General features: G+C 48.7%; 6 protein-coding genes across 8 annotated transcripts in view; 4 read left to right on the forward strand and 2 right to left on the reverse strand.

Annotated features, from left to right (window-relative positions):
• The window catches only part of LOC126569710 (teneurin-a), a 34,027-nt gene extending 30,712 nt beyond the window's left edge, over positions 1 to 3,315 (reverse strand). For 2 of the 3 annotated variants that reach the window (XM_050227197.1, XM_050227021.1), the window contains exon 1: positions 2,633 to 3,315. The gene's annotated coding sequence lies outside the window, so the exon portion shown is untranslated. Of the gene's footprint in view, positions 1 to 2,354 lie in introns of all 3 variants that reach the window. The other variant, XM_050227107.1, reaches the window with a different exon arrangement.
• Positions 3,316 to 5,093: 1,778 nt separating this feature from the next.
• On the forward strand, positions 5,094 to 6,254 carry LOC126579345 (SREBP regulating gene protein). The gene is made up of 3 exons (XM_050242855.1): positions 5,094 to 5,389; positions 5,465 to 5,785; positions 5,885 to 6,254. The coding sequence occupies exons 1-3, from the start codon at positions 5,288 to 5,290 to the stop codon at positions 6,119 to 6,121; spliced, it is 660 nt and encodes a 219-aa protein (XP_050098812.1). The 5' UTR covers positions 5,094 to 5,287; the 3' UTR covers positions 6,122 to 6,254.
• Positions 6,255 to 9,699: 3,445 nt separating this feature from the next.
• On the forward strand, positions 9,700 to 17,748 carry LOC126580829 (alpha-1B adrenergic receptor-like). Its single transcript, XM_050244101.1, has 4 exons — positions 9,700 to 9,798; positions 12,698 to 12,964; positions 13,071 to 13,280; positions 15,671 to 17,748. The coding sequence occupies exons 1-4, from the start codon at positions 9,700 to 9,702 to the stop codon at positions 16,835 to 16,837; spliced, it is 1,743 nt and encodes a 580-aa protein (XP_050100058.1). The 3' UTR covers positions 16,838 to 17,748.
• A 1,685-nt stretch (positions 17,749 to 19,433) lies between these two features.
• Positions 19,434 to 23,842, forward strand: LOC126580469 (glutathione hydrolase 1 proenzyme-like). The gene is made up of 10 exons (XM_050243910.1): positions 19,434 to 20,008; positions 21,069 to 21,332; positions 21,431 to 21,841; positions 21,921 to 22,121; positions 22,206 to 22,452; positions 22,534 to 22,678; positions 22,775 to 22,820; positions 22,913 to 23,153; positions 23,222 to 23,335; positions 23,424 to 23,842. The coding sequence occupies exons 1-10, from the start codon at positions 19,995 to 19,997 to the stop codon at positions 23,568 to 23,570; spliced, it is 1,830 nt and encodes a 609-aa protein (XP_050099867.1). The 5' UTR covers positions 19,434 to 19,994; the 3' UTR covers positions 23,571 to 23,842.
• A 1,743-nt stretch (positions 23,843 to 25,585) lies between these two features.
• LOC126581167 (cytochrome c oxidase subunit 6A, mitochondrial-like) lies at positions 25,586 to 26,321 on the forward strand. The gene is made up of 2 exons (XM_050244651.1): positions 25,586 to 25,769; positions 25,902 to 26,321. The coding sequence occupies exons 1-2, from the start codon at positions 25,673 to 25,675 to the stop codon at positions 26,135 to 26,137; spliced, it is 333 nt and encodes a 110-aa protein (XP_050100608.1). The 5' UTR covers positions 25,586 to 25,672; the 3' UTR covers positions 26,138 to 26,321.
• Positions 26,322 to 26,489: 168 nt separating this feature from the next.
• LOC126581157 (syntaxin-16) overlaps positions 26,490 to 27,500 on the reverse strand; it is a 1,787-nt gene continuing 776 nt past the window's right edge. Inside the window, exons 4-5 of the mRNA XM_050244639.1 lie at positions 27,400 to 27,477; positions 26,490 to 27,324 (exon numbers count right to left, since the gene is read on the reverse strand). Coding sequence (XP_050100596.1) covers positions 26,681 to 27,324; positions 27,400 to 27,477 — 722 coding nt within the window. The 3' untranslated portion in view covers positions 26,490 to 26,680. The remainder of the gene's footprint in view (positions 27,325 to 27,399; positions 27,478 to 27,500) is intronic.

The raw sequence follows: 27,500 nt of genomic DNA on the forward strand, positions 1-27,500 counted from the left end.
TCAGAGAGCATGCTGCGGTCGCCCAACCGCAGCGCTGAACGGCGTAGATACGCCTACGCTCCCCCCACCCCTTCCCCCCCCATTTTATGCTCGCTGCCCCTGCTGGCAAGGAACCTGTATGCGAGTCTCGCACCCCCCCCCCCTCCCCCCACCCCCTCCCAAAAGGTGCGATGGTGTGCCCTGTAGTGTATGTGCGTGTGTGTGTGTGTGCGTTTTAATTTGAGGGAAGAGCAACCATATTTCGTTGGCAACCACAATAAAGGGATGCCAACAGGACTGTATGCGTGAGGTTCTGCGTACTGGCAGAGCAAACAGGTAGAACAGCAGCAGCAGCAGCAGCAGCAGCAGCAGAGCAAGGGATGCTACGATAGTCCAGCAGCATAAAATTTTATGCGCGCGAGTGTGTATGTGTTTGTGTATGCGAAGGAGTTAGAGAGAAAGAGGAAGGAATGAGAGAGAGAGTATAATCGTCTCGAGATGAGCTTCAAAACGAACAGGCAGAAGAAGATCGCACACCGCCATCGGTGGACAGTGGCGCAACATAGTAGCATAGCACCCAGAGAGAAGCGCATATATGATGATGATGTGTGAGAGGGAGAGAAAGAGGATTTGGGTAGTCTTAAATTTTTTCCCCCTTTTTTTTTCTACGTCTCATCGTCACCAACATTCGCTAGCTGGCAATGGTTGCGCCTGTCATTCATCTGCTTCGATATCGCCACTCGAACTCCGCAGATTCCAAGCCTTTTTCGGTGGCTCGACATATTCGACCTAAACCGCCATGTCGAAAGGTGATTGAGACGTTAATTTACATTCGCTGTTGCTTTCTCTCTCTCCCTCTCTTTCTCTCTCTCTCTCTCACTCTCTGTATCTCTTTTTCATCCTCTCTCTATCTTATTCTGACTCCTTCCTGCTGCTCCTTGCTGGCTGCCAATGTTCCGGGAACTACCACTTTCTCATCTCGTTTTTGGGGAGTTTATCTTCTCAGCTCGCTCTTTAGATGTCGGGCGGGCGTTGAGAGCTGAGCGTGGCAGCGACTCTCGGCCAATCTCGGCTTTCTCGAGCACCGCAGATCTCTTCTGATCAGATGCCGAAATGTCGAACAGCAAACAGAGAATACAACCCACTCATTTTCTTGCTCGCTCAGGTGCTCTCGCAACACTGTCCCGAATTCCATACGTGTCGCCTTCTCTCCTTCCCTCTCATGGTGGTTTCTGGCTGTGGTCTGGCGCGGTCCAAAGGATTCAAATGCCAGGCCAGAACAAGGGAGGGAGACGGCAAGAATCAAAGAGTGAGGGCATACACATAAATGTGTGTATATGTGTGTGTGCGAGTGAAACCTAAAGCCAGAGTTGGAAAAAAGAGAGGAAAAGGAAGAGAGAGAGAGAGAGAGAGAGAGAGAGAGAGAGAGAGAGAGAGAGAGTGAGAGTGCGAGCGGATCTGCAACAAGAACATCTCTTCTCATCTCTGGCACGCCGTGCTCTGACCGTGCATGAGCTGAGAAAACGGCAATATTTTATTGATTTTCTTCCCCTGCCCACCCGCGCACCACCTACCACCACTCGGCTACTTTTTTGTATGTCCTACAAAAATCTCCGTTTTCCGACTCGCCAGAAATGGCGGCGGTGGTGCAGTAAAGGACTGTTGCGTGTAAATCCCGAAGACAGCCTATATAGCGCATTGACCACGCGAGCACCGCTGGCAACGCAACAAAGCAGCAGATTAAAACAGGGAAAAAGGGAGTGAAAACCGCACCCCCCCCTCTCACCCACAACACGATCTGAATGCTGAACTAAGCCCTAACGAGGACTTATTAGGGGCAAGGGTGATGGGATAGGGAGGAGAAATATACCAGCCGCCAGCCACGGGAATCCTCTGAGCCCTTTTCCACCATTTCCGGAAAGTGCGCACGAGAAGAGCGGAAAACCGAAAGAGTGGTTGGGTAGAGAAAAAATTGGACAGATTTTTCCGAGGAAAATTCAATGAAATAACCACCCTCCCGTCTACTGCTACATCCCATCCCCCGCTCGCCCATCCAGAAGTCCGATTTTTATATGCGCGAGCAGGTTCGAGATACACATCCTCGGTGTCTGTTTGTGTCTGTGCGCGCGTCTGTGTGAGCCTTGCTGGATCTTCTCAATGCACCTCCCTCCACTCCCTTCGCTCCTTGCTGGAGGAAACTCCCCAGAAGTTGGTTCCTAGGACTTGAGGGAAAACAGAATGTCGAACGCCGAAGAACGTGAAAGCCAAATGGAAAGAAACAAGGGCAGAGAGAGGGAAAGAGAGAGACAGAGAGAGTACGAGACAGACAGACAGGGGAGTCAGAGGTGGTTTGAATGCTTGAAGAAGGAGCTAACCGTTGAAAGAAGTTGTCAAGGAGTTGTTGCTGCTACTAGGCTTTCCTGGCCGTTGTGCCGTGCCGTGCGCGTTGTTCCTTGCTTTTCGCTCACGCTTTCTCGCCAGGATACATCCGCACGCGCACACACATGTGCACACGGGCACACGGACACACAGGCGCAGGTAAGCGGACGCACTAGCGCGCCTATGCAAACACTGCGCTGAATTTTTCCACCACTATAGTCCTTCCAGTCGGCGCTACTAAGCCCTGGCAAGGCGGCACGGTGTAGCAGCCTACCTGCTACGGTACGGGATAACGATGGCCAGACAGCGACACACGCCGACCGCGATGGCGTTCTACGGGGACGACGACGGTGGCGGCGGCGGCGAAGGTGGGTCGTGGCGGCGGTGCTCGCCCGCTGGTCATTGCATTTTGTTTATGGCGGATCGGTTGATAGGTGGACAGCAGGCTATGTGGTTCGCAATGCTGTCGGATTGCATTTCAGGCGCTAGCCGAAGGTGGGGAGACAGGAAGACTGGGGGGGAGCAGCGCGCATCCCCTGCGCGTTGACCTTCTCTTCCTTCGTTCGTCCTGGTTAGCTGGTTCCGTTCACACAAATGTACCAGTCACCACCAGGATATAACACTGCACAACACACACACAGACACACACGGCCGCACGCACGCACACTCTTCTTCCGAAAATCACACACACACATGCACGCACGCACGCACGCACTGAACACCAAAACGGGCTGCTGGTAGCGCCTTCCTGTAGTCCTGCTTGATGCCGCTGCTGTTGCTGCTTTATACCTCTTTTTTCAGTTCACGCAACACATCAATCAACTTCACCTCAGCGCACACGGTCAGAGCAGTGCCTCATCAATGGCGGATCTTATTGGTACCAGCAGTTGACCCCCGATTGTATCGCGTGCGGTCATACCACGGAATGCTCTTCGATGGCGAACCGAATGCGAAGAAAGACGGATTCACTCTACCGCGCCGCGACGACAAGCAGGCGAGAGAGCATGTGCTCTGGCTTCTTGCTATGCTGCTGCTGCTGCTGCTGCCCTGCCTACCTGCCCACATAACTACCATTCTCTTCTCACGCTCTCTCTCTCTCTTTCTCCCATTATCTCTCTGCAGCATTATTGTGGGATCATTTTCATTGAGAGCATCTTTACCAGAGATACGACGACGGACGACAATCGGAGAAAGAGAGACGCTCTTGGACGATGATGGTGATGGCGATGCTGCGCAGGCTCGAGCGGCTCTCGTGCGCTCTCTTGCTCTCTAGTCCCCTTCTCTCTCTCTCTGTCTCTCTCTCTCTAACATTTCGAACCCAATATCCATGATGCAGCCAACAATCAAAACGCACTATCACAGAAGGACCGCCGATTATTACGACGGAATCTGCTTTGTGGGGCATTTCTTCCACAAGTCGGTGGCTCGATGCTGTAATTGTTCCATCAATTGGCGAGATTGATTCATTCTTCCCTGTCTGGTGTGCCTCCCGCGGCTCATCCCCCACCCGGCAGCACAAACATACTCGCGGTAGAATGGATAGTATGATCGAATGGCAGAGCAGATTTTTTCATGCAGATCCCTGTAAAAGGCGCCCTCGGCACACGGGCAACATCTTGTTTTTAGAAAATATCTTCTTTTTTTGTTGTAAATATACCGAAGTACGGAATCATTTGTGCGATAGGTAGAACATAGATTGGGTAGGGCATTTCCATTCCCATTCCATACACCGTAAATGGTTGAACAGGCTACACTGTGCCTGCCAGCACGCGCGTGCGTGCGTGCGTGTGTGTCTGCGTAGCACCCAGCATGCATGTGCAAGGGTAAACCACAGGGAGACAAAACATAATGCGATTCAACTGCTGAGTTTTTTTTTTGCCGTCTGCCCGCCTAGATCTATCCGAACGGCATCATGCTGCTGACGTAGAACGTGACATGAGCTGATGAGCTCAGGTGTATGTGCTCGCGGTTACACTATCCCGAGTTTTCCGCCACATTATGGGCCTATCGAATCGTTGGATGGAGATGGTCTAGCGCCCCCCTGCTTGACTTTGTTTCTTTTGGATACACATTTTAGTACACCAGGGACTCAACACTCGCAACAGAAACGTGAACTAGAAGCGTGAGATTCGTACAATCATTCGAAAAGCTTGTAAAACATTCTTAAAAGAGAAACGCGTAACAGCAACACAATGTTCTAGTTGCCGATTAAATTAAACAGCAATTGGTACCCATCGGTTCCATTGCTGCAGTTTGATGGTTTCGAGGAATGTTAATGATTCTAGTGCGGGTTACGTGCGTTTGGAGGTAAAACGAGAAACGCTCGAGTAAAAGCTCGTTGTTGTTCTTTGACCGTTGGAATTCAAATTGCTTGCGAACTGATTTGAAAAGGACAAGTAGTTTTCGGGAAAAGGTCGAATTCACCTTAAAAGGGACAATCTGCACTGCCACATGCGCTAGATAACGGCCAGAAATGATCAAATTTTGTTACTTCGATGCTTTTTGATAGTTTTTTATTTTAAAAATTTCCATTTCGTTCGAAAAATTAACATATGTAGGGTTGCGGAATGACACGCACACCAGCGCAGTCAGTCATCGCGTTTACGCCCCATCTAGGTTTGGAATCCCGTACACCCCACTCGTCTGGGTCGGCTTCCACGGGTATTTTCTGTCTAGACACGCGGTCACACGTAAAAAAACAATCGATCCCTTGAAACAGCTTGTGATGCAGGCGTAGTGTAGCGTTTTCGTAGAACGAGTGTGTTGGCCGGGTGAATCTAGAAAACAAACATGTTTACGCACCTCTCATTCGATCGTGGACGTATCGTAAAACTCACGTTTTGTTGAACACATTTGTCTATGGAATAATGCACTCTACCTGCATATCGAGGTACTGCGAACGTAGGCAACACTCGTAATGTGAGGCAAAATGTGTTATGCTGTATTAGCAAAGTTCGTCCGAAGGAGGTTGGTGCTGGCGACCATATTTTTGTTGTCCCTGTCCTACTGTATGGTACATCTGATTCGAAAGGTAATATTGCGTCCGGAACGATTGAGAAGAAAATACGATTCAACTGCTCATGCTGTTCCCTCGGTTCGTTTGCAGAATAACAACCTGAATCTACATGCGGACTTCCTGCAAAGCCAGTTGCTACGTCACAAAGAGATTGTGTGGACGAAACCGGCATCGCTGCCGTCCGTCAACGAAACCGAGGAAAAACTGCCCTCCAGTTGCCGGAATTCGGTGCAAGGCAAAACTCTTATCGTGGACGACCGAGGATACGTATGCCCACGATCGGCACTGCAGCAGAATGGTTGTTGCAATGACATAGGCAAACGAAAGCTGTATCCTTGCTCATCCTGCCTGCCAAATCGTTGCTGCGCTGTTTATGAGTACTGCGTGGCGTGTTGTTTGCATCCCGACATGGTGAGCAATGTATATTAATTGGCACGAAAGGCTGAGTTGGCACGGTATGGTACGGTGCCGGTACGATTACTACATTCCTTGTTTTGTGTTCCATTGTAGCGACCCATTTTGGAAGAGGTTTTAGCGAAAGCCAACGGCCGGCAAGTGGCATTATATGCAACCGTGGTCGATCAGTTTGAGCTTTGTCTGACAAAGTGTCGCACCAACTCGCAGTCCGTGCAGAACGAAAACAAGTATCGTAATCCAGAACAGAAACACTGCTACGGTGAGATCAATGAGGCTTGGCTCTCATCGAGTGAGAACGATGGAAACAAAGTGATCCCAAATGATGCCTAGCGCTGCCCAGTTGGGCTGGCTGGGCGTTTTGTATAGTTAAGAAACTAACAAATTGATAGTACGAAAAAGTAGCGCTATGTATCCGACATAGATAGATTAAAGCGAGCAATTAGCCAAATGTTAGCATGTGTAATCTTTTGATCTCATCATTTTTATTGCAATTTGCCTACCGAAATATTTTCATTTAACAAAAGACGACAATTTATTAAAGTAAAGGTGCTAACAGTGAAGAAATAATTGAAAGATATTTTTCCAGAAAATGCTAATTCACTATACACTCGAAATCGTCTGTAACCAGTCAACCGTATTGAAAATATGACTTCATAGATTCCGCAAACTCAATTTTACTTACCGACTATTTTAACGATTCCGTATCGAAGAATTCGTTGGATTCCTTTTATTCCGCTACCTACGCTAACGCAAATGTCGAATAATCTGATGACAAGCTAGCAATAGGAACGGCTATTACAATACCGATTGCCCAAGCTGTAAGTTGAGCGGTTGAATGTGCCAGCTCCTTACTAATTTCAGTTTTACTTCTTTTTGAGTATTGTTTCTGTTGCCATTAAATAATTCGCGCTAGATCACGGCTAGACAGTGCGATGTGGCTGCTATTAAATTACGTCGAAACCTGTTGCGCTGCGGCATCATTAAATAGGGTTTCACTTACAACCTGCCTAGAATAATTGAGCATACATGGTTGGTAGAGCTGTGGGTTATTTGATGAAGGACTACGCAAGATGCCTCAGTGACACCGCAAACGGCTAGTGCGCATGCACCAATATTTAAAAGACCACAGTGCATGGAGCGACAGGATAAAAGGTAACCAGTTCCTGGAGCTTTTATATGCTCCCCTGTATTTGTGAAGCATAAACCGCATTCGTCGCTTCCTCTTCGGATCCCCGTTTCAATCCTTAACAAAACGAAACGCGTGAAGCGTTGGCAACTAGCAACGCTCCAGTACTGCCCGAACCGTGCTCGGTGTTTAGTCTAGACCGCGCACTGGTTCTAACATCTTCTCGGAACGACGTTATTGTTTGCGGATTAGTCTATTTCCATTGCCACGTTTTGTTTTGTTTCCTGTTTCTGTTAACCAGCTGCAACCTGCATAAGTCTCAGTTCAGTAGTCTTTCTTACGAGGCTCTTGTTCAAAATTATCCTGACAGCATAATCTGATAGTCTGATTAGAGAGACTCAGAGTGATATTTGATACTTCAAAATACAATATCCGTGCCGGACGGAGATCCTTGTTGGCTGCCCATCACAGTTCGCAAGGGAACCGTCCATCAACCTGTTGTGGGATTAAACGCCCTCGAACAAAGTGCCAGTTGTTTGTAGTTTACCAAACCAAATCGTTAGACTATAAAGGGTAAGAATGACAGTGTAATTTGAGCAGTAGCAACCTATTCGTTGGGCCCACGAGCTAGCGCCGACTTGACCGACCATTAACCGGTCATCTTCGATAGCTACGAAGGGATATAGTTTTTCTTCTTGCATTCCCGCTCGGCGGAATCGTGTGTAACTATGGTGAGCAAATGACCTACTGAACTCTCGAGGCGGATAAACACCGCCGTGAAAGTGATGCCGAAAATACTACTTTTTTTTGTTTAATTTATTTTATGTTTGTTTTCTCTTTCTTCTCTTCTATCATCATTCTCCTTCCTCGGTATCATTCGCTTCGTGCTTCGTGCTATCCAGGCATTCATGTGACACGATACAGTTTATAAATTATTCGCTGGTCGCTCAGTGCAGATGGGATTCAACAGATGGTAACGATAATTCTGACTCGCATTGCTAGAAGTCAAATGCCGCGTTAAGTACCAACCACCCTAGACCCTCCGACTAATAAGTATACCGTGTTGGAGGATACACCAGCCATAAAATTACTTTTGCGTTCGGGCCGTCTGTATTGGAATTTTTTATAATTGTTTTTGGTGGCAGATGGGTATGGTTCCTGTGTAAAATTGTGGTATTAGAAATAGCAGCAGAGGCAATCAAGCAGGGAGAGCGAAAAGGGAATTTGAAAGGGATGAAAAACTAAAACGGAGCTAGATAAAACCATTCACAGGAAATGGCTATTGAAACCATAATAAAAATGCTCCATTTCACGAAGAGGGGCTCTATTGGAACCGCTTGAAGGCGGAGGAATTTAATATGCAGCCGCAACGAAATAATCCCGGATAGAGTATGCAACAGTAGTAGTCAAGGAAAAAACGGAAAAGGTAGAGAGAGAACGAGAGAAACGGAATGACAGAGAGAATGAATGGTACGTGCGCCACAGGGTTTTGAAGTAGTAGGAAAAGATGTTATAAACAAGATGTAAGGGTAGAAAAGTAGAAATCATCATATCAAATGTCTGTTGCTGCATTCATAATGAGCGCGCAAACAGCGTTGGCAACGGATTAGCGAGTTCTCAAGGATCGAGTCTCTTTTCATAGCGACCCAATCATTCTACTCCAACCGAATAAGAGCCAAATGTGAATAATCCGTTAAGCACTGTACATCGCACTGGGTGTGTAGATGTGTTTGCTAGCCTAAGTTTATATAAAAAAAGCATTGTTATGGAAAGCTTAACGTTTCGAGGGCTGACGCCGTTGTGCTTCCAAGTCGACGCCGTTCGCCAAAGGATACTGTGGAAAGAGCGATGTCTCGTCGGTATGAATTTTGAGGAATCGATACATTTGCTAGTAGGAAACGTGTGTACCAGTGTAACCTGCAAGACTGCAGTAAGACAGCTAATCAAGAAAGTAATCCATAGAGATCAAGAAGACTTAGGCCCTTCGCTCAATCGATACACATCAGCGCAAAAGCAAAGTACTAGCAAATTATTGTAATTAACGGTAAACAGAAGAAGCTTAGTGTGCATATCATATTTAAGCAACCAGGGATAGTATCTATAAACAATTGGAGCTCGGTGCTAGGCGCAAACTTATTCACACTTCAAAGAAGACACACGCACCGGGGGAAATTTACGAACGCCTGGAACGGTTTCGCCTCTGGCCTGTGACTGGTGCGAACGGGTGGACAGCCCTTTAATAATCGCCACATCCGATTACTGTCAACTATCAACCGAAACATACGTCAATCACACATACACACACTACGGAATCCAGCGGGATAAGCCGGCTGAATGAAACTACAATCATTCGTTCAGTAGCATTCCAATAACGCTGTAGTTATAAAAAAAATGTGCGTACTCGTCGGTCGGGAAGAGCAACCTCCCACTGCAGCTTCAGCCTTTGCTACTGAAGGATTGCATCGCTTCAAGTGACTACTCCAGTCCTATCAGCGACCTTTTTGGCGTGCACTATCCTTTCTGGCAGCGTGTACCGGTGGTTTCGGCTAACTCATCTACTTTGCAGCAGCAGCGGCTGTATCGTCACCGACGCAAGAAGTCCGCAGACCAGCGTGTGTTGTGTGTTCCAGTACGTCATGAACTGTACCGTCAGCCGTCGTCATCATCATCATCAACAGACGCTGCCACTGCTCAACAAAGCTGACGAAGACGACGACGACGACGACGACGACGGTGACCAAGGCTACAACGACTGTCCTTTAGCCTGCTGCTGCTCCACAAAATGGTACCATTCCAGCTGGAGATATTTGCTCTCGTGGCCGTACTCGTCGGCTTCATAGTCAACACCTACATTGTCGTGATAGTAATCCTCACGAAGCAGGTGAGTTCTGCAAGAAACAAAAGAAAAGCAGGATCAGTCGCGTTCCCTAGCGGATTGCCTAAGGCCACCACGGCCACAATAGAGCCTCTCAGCCCGTCATCATTCTCTGGAGTGTTTGTTACCCGATCCCCTTTACCCATCAATATTCGGTTTGATCATTAAAATGCTGACTGCGGTGCGTGTGTTAGGCAATAGGCCAGATACGCCACAAAATGAAACCTACCTTTAGGTCTACTAGATGAGAGCAACTGTGCACGCCGCGTGCACGAGACAGCTTCGGGCAAATTTCATCTTTGACTCCTCTTCACCGTGTCGCCTCTTGTGACAATTCAATGCACCGTATACTGCACGTGTATTTTCTTTTTGTCTGTACCGTTACACGTGCTGCAGCAAGCAAACCCTATAGGATCCTTATACCGTTGCTGGTAAAGGCGAAAAGGATGTTACCCAATTTGTTTCATTTTGGTTTCCGTAGGAAACGCACACTAGAATCGCACACTTCAGAATGTATTTCAATAGACGGTTTTGGTATGTGAGCTTCCGATTCGCGTGCCCGTACTCTCGTGAACCTCGTATATTACCACAAGGTATTGGGGAAATATTTGGCAAAGCATGAGAAATGATGGCCTATTAATTCCTACGGCCGGTTTTATTACACGGTACGCGGCAAGGGAAATCAAGTTTCAATCATTTTCGTTCATTCTATTTGAGCACCAACGACTGGTGGAGGAAAATCGTTTGCCTTCGCTTCATTCTGGTACATGATTTCCAGTTCCTTCTTTTGCTTCTTGAGATAGGAATGGGGGAGGAAGGAAAGAGAGCCGGGATCAATCTATCTATCAATCCATCCAATTTGTGTCTTGCTTTCGCGCTTCTCTTTTTCTTTGTCTTTTTTTTTTGTTTGAAATCAATGTACGGAGTGGGTGGGAAGTGTAAAGCTTTCTATTTTTGCGCATCACCCTCCAGTGGTGCTGTTGCTGCAGCTGCTCCCCAAGCACTCAGCAGCGACCGGTACCGGTTATTCGGACCAAGCCCAAACCGCACGGAGCACCGGCATCCACCGAAACCAAAGAAGGCATTTCATACACCTGATGGTGAAATTTTAATGATCATCTCGGGTGTCTTGTCACGAAACGAGGGCTGGCGTCGTACGCACGACCTTTTCCGTTCTCCATTCCGTTCTCTATGTTCCCTACTTGTTCATCCGTGAGTTTTGATTGTGATGTGTAGGAACCCGATACAGACACGGGGAGAGAGAGACAGAGAGACAGACGGAGAGAGAGAACCCTAAAGAGCTTAAAAAAGCGCTGAATGTCGGGCTAAATTAACGAAGGTAAACTGTTGGTTTAAAAATTTAAAACAACAAAAAACTTCTTCTATCGGTTTTGTTTGGCTTCGGCCAACCGAACCGTCCGTCCCGGTAGCAATGCATTATCGATGAGGTTGCCACAATTACACCCAAGGATACGTCTTTACAATTTGTTTATCCCTTGGCAACACGGGGCTTACTTTTCTTGGTGTCACGTAGTACGGGCATGGAGGGTTTTGATTTTATTATGGGAGCTCCGGTCCGGACACACCTGGCAGTATGTACACCGTGTGTTTTGCTCACCTGCTCGTGAGAGCTGCTGGAAACTTTATTTAACTTGAGCTGACGTGGTGCAAATTGTCGTTTTCTTCCTTTTTTTGTATTAGTCTTAAAATTGTTTCATACCGGTTGCCTGCCTGCAGGTTGCCTCTTTTGCTTCTGTTCTGGTGCTGGTTGAAATTACGCTCTCTAATTGTGTCGTTCTATATTTGACCCAGCCACAACCGTGCTCCATGACTAATAGATTAATGTGAAACAGTGTGAAGCACCTTGCCAGTGCGCTGCGCTCTCTACCCCTGCCCGGTACAGTGCCTAAGCCGGTGGCAAATTGCTGGCAAATAACCAGATTGCTTTCACTTCCGTTTAGTGAAGCTGCCCCGCCAACCTCAACTCCTCTGCTTGCTAATCAACTTACAATGAGATCCATCAGGTATTCCACAGTGGTCGGCCCGTGCAAGCGCTCGGAGGATCCACTGCCGGAATACCTTTCGTTTTTTTTTCCTATCGTCATCATCCGGTTGCTTGCAGCACAGGGGCATTTGGGAACGAGCAGAGCGACTGCAACATTGTGCAATAGATTGGAAGTGATAATAATGTCAATTGCCGGGCCGGAAGTCTCTTCCGGCCGTGGACATAGCCACTTTGGCTCACATCCTGCCGTGAGCTACCTGGCGCCTCCATTTTTTTTCATGAGCTACCAGGCGCCTCCTTTTCCCCCAGAAGCAACAAGTGGCGTAGCAGGGTAACAACCTAGCATGCGTGTGCGTGGCATCGTAATGGTGTGTATCGAACCAACTACACTGGACTGACTCCTAGTAACTGTCCTCACAGCAAGCTGTGTTCTGGGGTTTTTTTTTTTTTGTAAAGCAAATCCAGCCCGCAGCAACCATTAGATAGAATTTCTCCAGGCACCAGGCGTAACACAAACAACGCAGCAAGTTAGCAAGCAAATTTGCGCACGGTCTACACAAAACAAAATCTCGCGGGAATAGCCTAATGATGAGCAGTTGCACAAACAAGCGTGTGGCAGACAACATAGGAATCGTAGCCAGGGCGACGCCGAACAGTGTACGGCTAGCGGCTACGAATTAATACCTATGCCTTGTCTGCTAGACCCTAGGCTGGATCGTAAACGGATAATGTTTTCTCTTCATTTTTTAATCAATTAGCGTGGGACTGTGGCACGAGACAAACAAGCCCCAAATTGTTTCGTTCCCAAAGCAACTACGCCTCTCGGTCGGACGGACAGTTGCGCGATTTCCAAGCGTGCAAAGCGTCTCTAAACCTTTTCGGACTCTTTCGTCGTTCCAGATAACGTTCGCCAGCAAGGTATTGCTGCTGCACCTGGGCATCGTGAACACGGTCTTGTGTCTGTGCTACTGCATCTTCTACGCGATCAGCCTGCTGCAGCTGCTGCCGGTTGGGTTGGAAGCGATGGACATCACCTGTCTGCTGTTCGGGCTCTGCTTCAACACGCTCCATTCCATCGCCCTGTGGACGCTCTGTGCGCTTAACTTTGATCGGTACTTCGCCATCGCGACACCGCTGCATTACGGCACCTACATCAACACCAAAAAGGTACACCCTTCCGAATCCGTTTGCTGAGTGGACCTTGCCCTTGCGCCCTGAATCAAAACGATTTGTTTTCCCCCTTCGTTTGCTCCCCCATTTCGGGCACCAACAGCAGGTGCTTATAACTCTCGGTGCTGGATGGATAGTGTCGACCCTGTTTAGTCTGCCGCAGGCGGCCCGTATCTCCGCCTACAAGTTCGATAATGACTATGCGCTCTGCCTACCAAACTCGCCGACGACCGAGTCGCTCGTCTACAGTGTCAGCTTCGTCCTCTTCACTATCCTGCTGCCGATCATCCTTATCCTTGGATGCAATATGAAGGTAAGCCGGTTGGGCTCTCCCACGTGTCTAAAACGCATTGCGCGAGCTAAAGCGACGGTTTATCGATTAAGTTTGCTAGGCTGTTGTTTACAGTACCTTGATCAGATCATTTCTCGAACTATTACTGCGGTGGCAATGCGAACTGTACCAGGTGTATAACCTTAAAACTGCTGTTTTCTTGTAGATGGGCTTTCAGACACCTATATACATAAATCAGTCCACATGATAAGTGATACCATGCAACAACATAAATTTTTTCTTGCTTTATCATGTCTAGTTTTGTGCCAGAAAAAGAGCTTTCGCGGAGAGCTCCATTTCTGTCCTTTAATTAGAAAAACTCGTCGGTCGAATCACATAAAATGCTTATTGAGGCCTCTGGTGACAATGTGGTATTAGAAACCGCTTGCAAAGATGAGTTAAATCGGTGCAAAGATGACCATTTTGAGTTGAGTTACAAGAAGCGTGAACATCGACTTAAAAAAAATTAGGACCATGACTTACAGGTTCTTTTGGATGAGAATCATACGTAATCGTAAAAACTACTTGCCCAGTAGTTAGGAATTACTTAACCAGCCATTTCCATACGCTTACGTGCCGTGGAAAGGTTCAAACAGATGGAAAACGGGTGACACATGATTTGCACGATATGCAGATGCAGCGACGCCAAAACACATGCGAATTCTTGCTTGCTAAGCAAAAAAGAAAGTCGTTCCGGCTTCTTGTAGTGACTGGCGATGAAAAGTAGATACTTTTGGAGCCCTGGCCAACAATCACCTTCTTCCGCAAGACCAAATCGCTTTGAACGCAAGACAGTGCTGTGTGTTTGGTGGAATCAGATGAGTGTTGTAGCCTTGTGAATCTGTTAGGGCACCAGCCAATAATCAAAATATAACGCGCTTTGCGTGAAACAAAGCCGATTTAGGATCAAAGACATGAGAGGATGATATTCCAGCACGACATCGCATGGGCGCACTCATCAAAAATGGTCCATAATTATTTGAACTCAATAAACTGGGCGGTTCTACCTTCCCCCGCTAATTAACTGGACCTGAACCATTCCAAACATCATAACTTTTTAACGATCGGTCATGCGCTGGCCGAGCAGCACTTTGATTTGTATGAAGTTGTCGGAAAATGGCATGGCGGGTGGTTTGTGTCGCTAAATGAACAATTCTTCTTGCATGGTAGACACAAATTGCCCAAAAGATAGGAAACATGTATAGCTAGCAAGGAAAAATACTTGGATTGATTTAGTTTTTGGTTCTATTTTTTTAAAATGTGTTTTTATCGACAAAAAAACAGCAGTTTTAAGGTTATACACCTGGTATTGTTCAAAACCACTCAAGCAAGTGAAAGACACTGCCAACGGTGATTAACAATATACGGTGGGTGGCAGCGTGAATGTGTAGTACACTATAATTTAGTTAGTGTTTAAAAATGGAACCTATGTTTCATACCATGATTTTTTTTTTACAGAATGTTCTATTGCTATAGTTTCCATTTCATTCATTCATCTCAAAATTTTCGCCTTAGTTTTTTACTACCGCATCCAATTACATTCCAAAACGTCGTCTTCGGTCGGCATTTCTTTTGACGAAATACTAGCCTCCAAAATATTGTAAACATGCCAGTTTTTCTAATCATGAACGTCAATTGGTCATTGAGGTGTCTAAAACTGAAAACTAATCTAAAAAATACACAAACATGAGTGTATCACTTTCACTTTGCCACCCTCTACAAACCAACTCACAAGACCATCGACTCACACACACACCGGCTCACACACACGCACACACACATGTACACATACACAAAAAGCACAGCTCTTCGTCTTCCGTATTCTGGCAGTGAACGGGACGGCAGGACGGCACTCTATTTCCGTTTTCTAATCGGATCAGCGATGGTGTGGGTGTGTGGCCTCACAACCACGATTTAATATACAGCACAATGCGGACGTCCAGGATTGCCCGGGCCGGCCGGCCGGCCGGCACCGACGAAGAGCCAAGCTGTCGTTTCATTAATTGCAGCCGGTGCGGTGCGCTAATGAATATGCAAGCATTCCGCCCCCCCGGTTAATCCTAGGCCAACCTGGCCAAATCACAAAGCGTTAATCGTGCTAGGGGCGAGGTCTTCCAGGTTACCGCGGGAGGGCGCACTCCTGCCACCGGTAATGGTAATCCAAACCAATTAGCATCTAGCGACACTAGGGGTTGGACGAATGTTTGGGGTTCGATAAATCAATACCGGAATGATGGTTGGTTCGGTTGTGTTCTATTCTGAGCTGTTCATTGTTCATTCCGGGAATAGTAAGCGGAAACGGATTCACTGATGCTCGATCCACCATCACCCCCCCCCCCCCCTTCCACCCTTTAACCTTGACCTTTCCGCAGGTGCTGATGATTGCACGATACCAGCGAAACCGGATCGCGTCCGCCATCTTGGAGGTGACATTGTCGGCGCAGCTCACCATCACGCACCAGCGAAATCCGTTCTTCGTACAGGGTGATGCCGGTGCCGGTGGCGGGTCGGGTGGACCGAGCAGACCCGTCACCGGTGCCTTGGCTGCGGATCCCGGCGGCCTCACCGGTGACTGCAAGGCGTGCACGCACGCACCAGGCACCAACCACCAGAACAACCCGGCGGCCAACGTGATCCAGCTGGTCGGCTCAGCGATCCTGTTCCACTGTCCCTACTACTTCGTCATCCTGTGGAACAGCGTGCTACCGTTCGTGGCGGGTGGATCGTGGCGAACCCCTGCCCTTCTGCTCAACCTGGCCTTCTTTCTGCTGCTCCTCTCGCCCACCATCAACGCGATCCTGTACGGTGTGCGGAGCAAGATCGTGCGCCGCTCGTTACGCAACATCTGGCGCAAGCAGAAGCAAAAGATGGAGATACACTACGAGATACAGGCGCGCACACCGTCAACCTGCGGATCGCGGCGCCCCTCCCTCAGCGGTACCCAGCAGCAGCAGCAGCAGCAGCAGCAGCAGCAGCAACAACAGCAACAGCAACCGCTGCTGATCGCGTTCGCCGATGGGACGCGCTCGGAGCTGACTGGCACGGAGTCGTCCGTCGCTATCTCACGCGCGAACCGTATCAAGTTTGGCAGCTGCTCGGCGCTCGCCACACCTTCGCCGAGCTACGCCGCGCCTGCCCTGCCCGTGCACGGGCAGCACGAGCTGCTGCTGGCGCACGGGCAATCCGCCGGTACCGGTATCCGGCCGAAGATCACCATCACCAAGATACTGGCCGACGACGATTATGACGATTATGAGCCCGCTGCCCGGACGCGCCTACTTAGCGACTCATCGGCCACCGAGGCCAGCGAGGGAGGAAGTTTGCACTACGATGACCGAGGTTGTGGTGCTGCGGTGCCCCCTGCACCGACCTCCATCACGATACCACCGACCCTTTACCACTACCACACTCACGACAATCGCAACGTCGCAAGACAATCAGGTGCCAAGCCGACCGGCGCCTCGGGCGCCCTCAGGCTCGAGCCGAAGCTAGCGTTTAGGAAGTTTTGTTCGTTACAGGAAATTCTGGGAACTGAGTAAGGGGTGAACAAAACAAATGGGGATTTCTGCACTATTAGCCTGTTATTATCTTGTAAGAACGGGAACCCCCCCCCCCCCCCCTCCCCACCCCCTTTATCAAACCAGTTAGGATACACACACACACACACACACACACTTTACGGGCTATGAGTGCGTAGAGAATTTGGAACTAACGAATAGCAGTAAATTAAGGATATTATACATATTAGCTACAGATATAGGTGTACACTAAATGTAGATGTGATGCAGTGTTTACACCGTTCTAGGCCACTCTCTCCCCCCCCCCCCCCTTCCCTTCTCATTCTCTATCTATCTCTCTCTTGTCCCATAGGGATAGAGAGAAGTCCATAGGGATAGGGAAAAGAGGATATTTAAGAAGCGAAATGTATATGTTGAATTTTTTAAATGTGAATCGAATGGCAGATACAGATCGCCCTGTCCCGCCCTCACCCTTCCCTTTTTCTCCCCCTCTCACCGGTTGAAACGTTTGTTATCGAGCAGGAGATCGATCGTGGCATTCGAGTTGGGCTGTTAACGAGCTAATTCTTAGTAGAAACGATGGGGAGGGTACCACAGAGCTTCGATTTTTAGCAGTGCACCCACCCACCCCATTAGCAGTAGGGTGCTAATCGAGCTGGACGGACGGGGCGGGGCTACGGTGTTTCCCCCCACTTCGCCCCCCCCCCCTCCTTCCCTCTCCCCTTCGCGGAAGTGTGGAAGCTGACGCTGTTGGTTTTTGTGCACGTACAAATACGCAAACGTAACTGTAGCAAAAGTAGCAGAAAAATGATCAACAAAGGCTACGGACACCATGGACCTCAATGTGACCCGATTTGGAGCAGGTTTCAATTTTTACAACCAGTTCCGTACGTTACAGTAGTCGACTAGTACAACCCTTTCCCCACCCGGCTCCCCCCCCCCCCCCCCAACCTCTAAACGCAACCACACAAATAAACTACAAGGAATGGTTTTTGGGTTAGTTATTCTGGATCATGTTTCTGTTTTCTTTTTCATCTTCTTCTTCTTCTTCTTCTTCTTCTTCTTTCGGTTTCTCCCGGGATGTATGCAGCATTGTGGTCGCATTCGCGTTTGCAGCATTGACCTCTTCTAGTAATACCGCTGCTGCTTGCTTCTAATAGTCAAACATCTGGTAGGTAGGTAGAGAAACAGAAACGTGCAGACGAAAATTCGGACAGTTTCGGAACCAACCAGAACAGGCGAGAAGGTTCCCGGCATACTGGAACGTATTTGGTAGCATGCAGCGCAAAGCGAAAGTGAATCTCCTTGCCCGGGCTCCACCTACAGCCACCATACAGAAGGAGGCGGAACGGCTGGAAAAGCTAAAGTCATACATAAAGGATAAGCTTTCCGGGGCCCCTAAACGACCAAACCTGCCGGGGGTAGTGCGTGTGCGGACGATTTATCTGCCCCCCCCCCCCCTTTTTTTGTTCTCCGTTTTGTTTTGTACAATAAAATTGCTTTGGCAACCCCTCTAGGCAGCTGTCCTCTTGGCTCTCCCCCCCCCCCCCCTCTCTCCGCTGCATCGAATTCGTTCGCTTCGTCCCCCTTGCCTCGGCACGCAGCAACACTTCAGGTGCGTTCGATCCGTTCGGCTTCGACTGATGCTGACCGTGGCAGCAGGCGGCCATTCTACGGAAGCACGGATGCAACCGACCGAGCCGACCGAGCACGACCTCAAAAAGATAAAAATAAATACGCACGCACATCACGGACGGAAATGGACCGACCGTTTCCATGACTACCGGTCACATCTTCAGGTTGCGCCACAACTACTCCTGCTGCTGGTGGTGCTGACGGTCGGTCGGTTTGGTCGAATCATCACTTACCACCTGCCCGCTAAGGCAACACGGGCCGCCGTGCGGGTCGCCTTGGGCCGTTAATTCCCGATAGAGGCGACATGCGTGACTACGCAAGCGACTCAGCACTTGTAGCGCGAGCGAGCGAGCGAGCTCACTGATTAGCCCATCCCATGCATGCAGCGGAGCCACCTTATCTCCAATGCCGAATCTTCGCACACGTGGTGGTTCTGTTTTTTTTTTTTTTTTGAGGAAGGGGGGGCTTTGTTGGTTCTGTTTGTTTATTTATTTTTTATTTTTTTGTTGCCGATTTGCCGATCTACATTCTACGGTGACTTTGGGAATTTCGTGAAACACGACTATCGCTTCCGGCTCGGCCTCAACCGATTGGTCTTGGATTGGGTTGGAATTGTGTAATGGTCGTGTGTTTTTTGCCCAGAACGAATTGATAAGTGTTATTCAGGGGGCAGATTCTGGAGCAGCCGGGTACTCTCAAGACTCCGTTGACCTTGACGAGCGCCTTGCGTAGTATGCGCGCTTGGAGGAAAGTTCCGTAACCGTTAGAGGCAGCATATAGTATGCTGCTGCTACTGGTGCCTGTGCTGGTGTATGCGAGAGAGAGAGAGAGAAAGAGAGAGAGAGAGAGAGAGAGAGAGCTGGTGCGCGCGCGTTCCCGTTCCTGGGGTGGCCCGCGGTTGTTGGTGTGTGTAATTTGCGGATCATCGATTGACTGAAGCTGGCCGAACGCAGCGAGACAGTCGCTTTCTGCCATCCTTCCCAACCGGCAGTCCGCGCGGTACCTTGGTCTCTCCGTATACCTTGGTAGCCCTCTGGTGCCTTCCCGGGGGTAGGCACGGAGACGCGCACTCCCGTCGATCCTTTCGTTTGCTTTGCTTCCGTTTCCATTTCCGTTCCCGTTCCGTTTCACTCGTTTTGACGATTTTCGGTTTATGTTTTCCGGGTTCCGGGCGACGTCTTTTTCTTTCGGCTCTATCCCTTATCCGCTTGTTTGCTAAGGAAGTAGCGCGCCGCGTGTGCCTTGTAACATCGAGCTTGCAACCAATCTGTGCCCGGAACGCCGTTGCGGGTCGCACAGAATTTGCCGGGAACCCGCTGGGTCCTATCCGTTGGATAGCCGGGAGCGCGCACGCGGGTTTAGTGGTGCACCATCCCGGGCCAGGACCGCAGTCGTCGTCGTGTGTATGTGTGTATGTTTGTGCATGCAAACATGCACATGTTGCCGGTGTGTTAGTGTTAGTGGCTGTCGGTACGAGCTGCCAGGAGTGTTCCAGCACTTTGGGAGTACACTACATTTCGCCTAGTTCCTAGTCAGCTACAGAATGGCTCAAAGCTGGTAATACTCGCTTTTCCCGCTGTGTACGGTTGCTGCATGTATCCCCGTGTGTGCCCAATATCGACTGCCCATAAATGTTGATGTCTAGGTTAATAGAATTTCATCGTTAGGTACATACCTAGCATTCTATCGACATGTGGGAACCACTTTAACCAAGGACCCATGCCGCAGAGAAGTCCCACTCCCAGGCATAACTACTTTTGCTCTTTTTTTTCATTTTTTTTTCAAAGCTTCAATCAAATTATGTCATGCGTGTTGGTGAACTGCCTCTACCATGTTTACTACCCTCAATATTGTCCCTCTGTCCACCACGCACCACACGCAACCACGTGTACTCTCGTACGTCATGTGGGCCATGAGTCAATGTTCTTTGAATTCGTTGTTCGTCTACGCTCTACCGCAGTGCCGACGGAAGATTGTTTCCTAAGCAATAAATTATTAGCTCTTTTTCCTAAGCAATAAATTATGCATGATCTTGAGAAAATGACAACTTCCGGCATCAGTAGCGCAGCTCCCCCCCCAAAAAAAAAAACTGTCCGTCTGAGTCTGATTACACTGGAGTGCACCAGCGCACGCAAGGTTATCCCTTTCTATCCCAAAATGAAATCCGCACCGCTATCGCCCGAAAAACCGTCATCGCTCTTGGTCACTCGCAGGATCACTCGCTACTCGCGAGAACGGGTCCGACAATAGGTTTCCGACCAGCAAGCACATGGCGGACTATTATGGCTGAGACGCACGTGGTTGCTAACAAGCACGCACTTGGCTTATTAGATTGGCAATCAGCTAGCAGCTAGCACCATAGCAAGCACACAAATTAGTAACAAATCGGTAACAGTAAAGGTTTTTTTTTCAATTTGCCCCGTTCACCTGCCAAATGGCGGCAGCTACTGCCACCGAGTGTTGCTCCTTTCTCCAAGTGTTCGATTGCGTTACTCATGATCGTGACCTTGAGCATCTCCATATCTTTCGTTCATCGATCTTTCGTTCCGCCCAAGTTATGCTACGGTTGCTCATGTTTTCCCTATTCTGTTTGTCGTTGCTATTGGCATTGATTCAGTGTCGCGCTTCTCTCGTCCATCCTGGTCGTGGTCGTAGCCATCGGTCTGCTTTGGCAGTGGGGGGCACCACAGCATCGCGGGGAGTCCGGCCATGCGGGACAAACCACCGACCGACCGGGACGACGGACGGCTGACACCGTCCAGCTGACGCCGCCCGATCCCAGCGGTACCGATTTTAGCGTTCGCTTGTCACACTCGGCCCTGCACATGTACGAGTCAGCCGCCGTTTGCAGTGATTCCGACATCTGCAGTCAAATCGGACGGTAAGGACCCTCTCCCGTATCTCTGTCTCGCTCCCTACGCGATGGTTTGACACTTTTAACTTGTTTTTCCTCCCACACACGCGCGTACACTCGGCCAGCGATCTACTGCAACGGAATGGTACGGCAGTGGATGCCACCATCGGCATCATGCTCTGTGCCGGCTTGACCAACCTTCAGTCGATGGGGTTGGGCGGTGGCTTCGTGATGAACATCTATCAGCACAACGAGCGGCGTGCGTATACGCTGGATGCACGTGAGGTGGCCGCCGGAAAGGCAACCGAGGAGATGCATCTGCACGATCCGAGCACAACGAACGAGGGCCCACTGTCGGTGGCCGTGCCGGGTGAGCTGAAGGGCTACTGGGAGGCGCACAAACGGTTCGGGGCACTGCCGTGGGCCGACCTAGTGAAACCGTCACTGGAACTGTGCCGGCGCGGTATTCCTATCACCAAGCATATGCACGACTCACTGACCTTCAACCGGAAGGCGATGAACGATGAGCGAATCAGGTACCGAATCCCGAAACTACGACCATGGCGAACACGCTGACCGCTGATCTCGCACTCCCTATATATATATAAACCTTAGATACATGTTTACCGATCCGGCCACCGGACGGCCGAAGCAGCAGGGGGATCACATCCACCCGGACATACTGTGTGACACGCTGGCCGAGATTGCGGTTCAGGGCGGTGAGGCACTGTACACCGGTGCGTTGGCTACCCGGTTTGCCGACGATTTGCGCGAGATGGGAAGCATTCTCACCCTGGACGATCTACGCCGGTACCGGTAGGTGAGCCAGCTGGCCAGCGCCACCACTCCGCGCTGACACAGAAAGGTCTAACTTTGCTTGTTTCCCACCTTTGCCTGCAGTGTTCGATGGAGCGAGTCGCTACCGATCGACCTGAAGGGCGACACGATGTGGGTGGTACCGCCGCCGGCGAGTGGCATCCTCGTCGCCTTCATTATGAACATCCTGAAGGGCTACCGGATGGAGGCGCAGGATATGCGGAGCACCGACACGGTCGTCGCGACGGCCCATCGCATCGTGGAGGCGTTCAAGTTCGCCTACGGCAAACGTACCGCCATCGGTGATCCGTCCTTCGTGGACGTACGCGAGGTGAGCAAACGCACGAACTGAAAGTAGTACCGCTGGGTAGTGTCGATGCATTCGAGATATCTGAGGGCCATTCTTGTGCAGCTCACCGCTAATCTCACCTCGGACGGCTATGCGGAGACGATTCGCCAGCGGATTGACGAGCTACGTACGCACCAGTCGCCAGCTGATTACGATGGAGAGTTCCATACGCCCAACAACGACGGTACAGCACACATCTCGGTGTTGGGTAAGTCTAGTAGTTGGGCCGTCTGCCGTCCGTTCATTTATTTTTGGTAATCAATTACATTCGGTTGCTGCTGGCTCCCGCCTGTTGCTTCCACAGGACAATATGGAGATGCCGTTTCAGTTACCAGTTCCGTGAATTTCTAGTAAGTAGCAGCGAGCACCAGCCGAGACGCCATACCGCACAGCATTGATTGAATTCGGTTGTTTTTTTTTTCTTTCATTTTTGGCGTTTTAGTTTCGGCGCCGGACTGATGGGTGTGCGCACTGGTATTATAGTGAACAGCGGAATGGATGACTTTGCTTCACCCGGGCTGCAAAACTACTTCGGGCTGCCCGGTTCAAAGGCCAACTTCATACGACCGTACAAGCGCGCCCTATCCTCGATGGCACCGACGATCGTCACCGATGCCGAGCACAACGTGAAGCTAGTGATCGGTGCGGCCGGTGGTACCAAGATCACAACCGCGGTGGCATTGGTAAGCACGCAACGGACTGGGTGTACTGTTTCGAATTACTCATAACTGTCCCTCACCCTCGGTCGCAGACGCTGATGCGCGCCCTATGGTTCGGATATGACATCAAAGAGGCGGTGGATGCGCCACGCTTCCACCATCAGCTAGTACCGATGGCTGTCCAGTACGAGTACGGTAATCTGGACGTAAGTTAACGCCACTGCTACAAGACTTCAGAGTTTTTTTGTTCATATCCAGTGATACTCACTGTCTCCCAACTATCTCGTGCCGCAGGTGCTCATCCGGGGACTGCAACGGAAGGGCCACGAAACGGTGCGCTACCGGGAGCGCGGATCAATCATCTGTGCCATCGCGCGGAATGCATCCGGCGTATACGCCAACGCTGACTTTCGCAAGGGTGGCGATGTGGCCGGGTTTTGATGCGTTGTAGCATTTGCTACAATTCGTCGTTCGAATTACGGGTGCCAACCAATACGTGTAGAATTAGATAGGCTGTGCAATAAGCAATACTTCAAGCCACAGACAACGGGAATTTAGACCTAATTCGCCACCATGCATGGGGGCAGCGAAATGTTTTCGTCAGCGAGAACGCTTCGTAGAATCATTGTTGCAACTGAACTGATATTCGAGTGACTAGCCTTTTACCACTTTTTCAAGACAGAGGATATGTGTTTGTTGATTTTTGTAGTTGGAAATTGTGGTGGAGAAGAATGCTATGAATAAACAGTCGTACATGTTATTTTTTATACAATCTTGGTTTGCAATCATTCAAATATTTACATTATTGCACAGGGTATGACAGGGCCATCTTTCCGATTGGGCACATGCCCAGGGCCCCGCGCTGGTTGGGACCCCCAAATCCCTGATGGTTTGCAAAAACGTTTGTAAGTTTGCTTCAAAAATCAAACATATTAGAAACCAAGGGAAACAACTGTATTTGCTTAGTGTTAGTTGGTGTTCATTGTGTGTTTATTTTAATCAGGAATCAATTTCAAGTGACAACCTCCCTTTTATATTTCAGGGATGCTTTAGGGTGTAATGTTCGTAGTACATCAAAATCGAATACAACTAAAAGAAGCATCTACAAAATAACGCAATTAAGCAACGAAGGCCTCAAAAATCAGTTATGTCGATTAGGAACAGCCAAAATGTTGTGAAAGTATCGTCAAATTCTTCTTTTGCCTAATAGCCCATACAAAATCCTATCGAAAACGATGGATTAACTAATGGGGGGGGGGGGGGGGGTCATCGGTATTAATTTTTTTTGTGACACATATTTTTATTATTTTTCCCCGAATGCCGATCCTTTCAATAATATTGTGTAAAATTTTTGGATCAATCGAAGCAAAACTGACCAAGTTACAGATTTTTTTAAATCCGCGTTTTATACAAGGCTCCATGCAGCACGCTGCTTTCAAGAACTACTGGACCGATTGATTGGAAATTTTTAACACATAATCTGTACACACTTTGCTAGGTAGCCCAGTCGAGATTTCATGAAAATTGGTGATACTTTTTTTTAAACCAATCTTTTAAAATCGTACTTTTAGGCAAAATGACAAAAAGCACCATTTTTTCAACTTCAAAAATCTGCCACAAATTGAAAAATGGGAAATTCAACAGAAACTCGACGGGGCTACATGGATAAACTTATAATCTATCAAAAGAAAATTGATTTGTATTTTTTCTGATGACCCATCACGCAGCTACGATGGGCACCGGAAAAAAGTATCTTTTCACCTTCAGATCTTTGCACCTTCAGAAATTTGATGCCATGGATGAGTATTTAAAAAAAAATTTCCCTCAAATTAGAACCAAATATTCTTCAAAAGTTGTATTTTTATATGCCGTTCACTTAAAAAAATAAAGTTGAATGGTTACGTCACAAAAAATTGAAAAAATGAGCCTTTTTTGGACCAGAAATTTCCGAATCTACAAGTGCAAAAAAGGGAGGGGGCGGGGGCTCGTTGTCATATTGTGCCCAGGGCCCCCAAAAGGCTAAAAGCGGCCCTGGGGTATGATGTACCGAACATCTTCTTTCGATTGCCCCAACTTACCGTTGATCGTATCATGGAAGATACGAGTACTAAAGCAAATGAATAACTCGAAAGAGCGTAGTCAGAACCGATTGCTACTAGAATCGGTTATTATGGAGTCACGGAAACGCCAAAGCAAACATTCGCATCGGTGAGAGCATGTTCGTTAGGGAAATGAAATGATTCGTAAACCGTTTTTGAAGGGAAATCGAAACGGCTTTACCCGGTAAGGGGACAAATGTGCACGAGAACCATCGAGAAAACTTCAAATCCAGGATTCGGCTGATTTCGCCAGTGCAGCTGGCACCACTGGTTGGGAGTTGTTCAGTAGCGCGGGTGAAGCGGTACGCGAGAATTTCGTTTCGCTCCATTTCGCCAGTTCATTTGACAGGTAGTCGACAAAAACGTGATAGAGCATTTTCATCTTTTTTCTATTATTCATTGTCCATTGTGCACTTTGCGAATTTGCATCTAGAATCCACGATCATGTCGCTCGTTTCGCATATCCTGCGTCGTTCAATCTCGCAATCAATCGCCAAGCAGGCCCAAGTAGGCGGTCCCTCGGCCGTTGCTGGCCACGAAGGTAAGTCGTCGTCAACGTCGGATTACGGAACGGCCGTACGGAGTGGCCAGCTGTCCCGGCCAGAACAGGGCTTACATAATAATGAAAATAACGATTGCAATTTTTTTGTTGGCATATTTCCCTATTTGGCAGCCGGTGGTTACAAGGTATGGAAGAAGCTGTCCTTTTTCGTGGCCATGCCAGCAGTCGGTTTGTGCATGCTGAACGCATACCTGAAACACCAGGAAGAGCACGGCCATCCCAGACCGGAGTTTGTCAAGTATGAGCATCTGCGCATCCGTAACAAGCGGTTCCCGTGGGGCGAAGGCAACAAGAGCTTGTTCCACAACCCCCACACCAACCCCCTTCCCGATGGTTACGAACATTAGGAAGCGCTCTGCCGCGCCCTCACGTCTGTCTGCAGCGGCCGGAACGATAAAATATGCCCCCAAAACGACCAGGGGGTTTGGACAAATCCGCCGATTGGCTCGGTTGAACATTCGATGTCCTAGTTGCCGGTTACTTGCTGACGTATAGTGTCACTTTAAATAAAAATCCTTTAAAAAGCACGAATAGACCTGTGTCGATCGTCCTTGCTTTGTATACTACCATGTAAGTAGCTTCGGATTCTAACATCCCATTCTGTTCGTGAAAGAGCGTGCGCTCGCAACCTTACATAATTTCATACTAAGCAGCGAAAGTACTGTTTGCAGCAATAATTTACACATTTCTGAGAGCAAGCACGCCTTACAATTATTTTATTATTTTGACTGCCGTATCAAACCATATCATGTTTTGATCGTTATCATAAGTAGTTGGATTAAAATAGATGATAAAAAAGCTATAAATATAAGCCTGCACTTTACAATATGCTTTAGTGTGCTAACACCGTTCGAACCCCCTGGAATCAAGAAAATTGACTAAAAACTCTTTTACAGCTTGGTGAAAATGATAAGTACGATCATAAACATAATCATTAGGGCCAGCAGAGTTATGCAGTGGAGCTTACGGTTTTTGCGCTGGTACGATTCCGTTTTTTTCAACTGCCGTAATCCATCGCTCACGTGTACCTGAGCCGATTCGATGTTGTAGTCAATTCGATCAAGCACCGTACCCTGCTCCTGTATTAGCTGTGAGATGTCCTTGAAGATGACGTTCAAATCGGTGATCGAGTGTGTCATTCGGATCACCTCATCCTCCCTGCTCTTCAGCATCTTAGTGTTATCCGCCTGCAGCAACATGATTTGTTTCTGGTTGATCGTGAGACCGGTTGCGGGTAACTGAAAGTAGTCATCCAGCAGCTGCTGATTGTCGCCATCCGGACCATCGCCCGTATGCAGCTCCAGGAAGTTATCAAATGTATCGACAGAATTGCGGGAGCGCAGGGTGCTTGAAACCGGCAAATTTTTCTGCGGCCCGATCAGATTGATTTCCGCCAGCTGCTGATTCGGTTCGCTAGTGGCCAAGGACCGTTGCAACTGCTTGTTCGCCTGCAACTGCCGGAGTTGTTCTGTTAAGCCCTGCAGCATGAAGAGAAAGTGTTTCTGTATGTTTCGCAACAGCATCTTCTCCGAATCTGCAAGTGCAAATCGATTCAAGGGCAAGAGTTACAACATTAATGCCATCGGATCCAACATCTCAGTAGCCGTACCGCTTGCTGCCTTTGCTAGCGAGTTGACATTTTCGTGGCACGTAAAAATGAGCGATTTTACATCCGCCAAACAGCTTTCTACCTGTAGTGAAATTAAAGAG

The sequence above is a fragment of the Anopheles aquasalis genome, chromosome X (assembly GCF_943734665.1).
Source record: "Anopheles aquasalis chromosome X, idAnoAquaMG_Q_19, whole genome shotgun sequence".
In the NCBI taxonomy this organism is placed as follows: domain Eukaryota; kingdom Metazoa; phylum Arthropoda; class Insecta; order Diptera; family Culicidae; genus Anopheles; species Anopheles aquasalis.

Coding starts and splice junctions, on each gene's coding strand:
- LOC126580829 (XM_050244101.1), top strand. CDS start 9,700: ATGGTACCATTCCAGCTGGAGATATTTGCTCTCGTGGCCGTACTCGTC. Junction 12,965..13,070: donor CCTACATCAACACCAAAAAG/GTACACCCTTCC, acceptor GGGCACCAACAG/CAGGTGCTTATAACTCTCGG. Junction 13,281..15,670: donor TCCTTGGATGCAATATGAAG/GTAAGCCGGTTG, acceptor ACCTTTCCGCAG/GTGCTGATGATTGCACGATA.
- LOC126579345 (XM_050242855.1), top strand. CDS start 5,288: ATGTGTTATGCTGTATTAGCAAAGTTCGTCCGAAGGAGGTTGGTGCTG. Junction 5,390..5,464: donor TGGTACATCTGATTCGAAAG/GTAATATTGCGT, acceptor GTTCGTTTGCAG/AATAACAACCTGAATCTACA. Junction 5,786..5,884: donor GTTGTTTGCATCCCGACATG/GTGAGCAATGTA, acceptor GTTCCATTGTAG/CGACCCATTTTGGAAGAGGT.
- LOC126581167 (XM_050244651.1), top strand. CDS start 25,673: ATGTCGCTCGTTTCGCATATCCTGCGTCGTTCAATCTCGCAATCAATC. Junction 25,770..25,901: donor GGCCGTTGCTGGCCACGAAG/GTAAGTCGTCGT, acceptor CCTATTTGGCAG/CCGGTGGTTACAAGGTATGG.
- LOC126580469 (XM_050243910.1), top strand. Junction 21,842..21,920: donor ATGAACGATGAGCGAATCAG/GTACCGAATCCC, acceptor TATAAACCTTAG/ATACATGTTTACCGATCCGG. Junction 23,336..23,423: donor ACGAGTACGGTAATCTGGAC/GTAAGTTAACGC, acceptor CTCGTGCCGCAG/GTGCTCATCCGGGGACTGCA.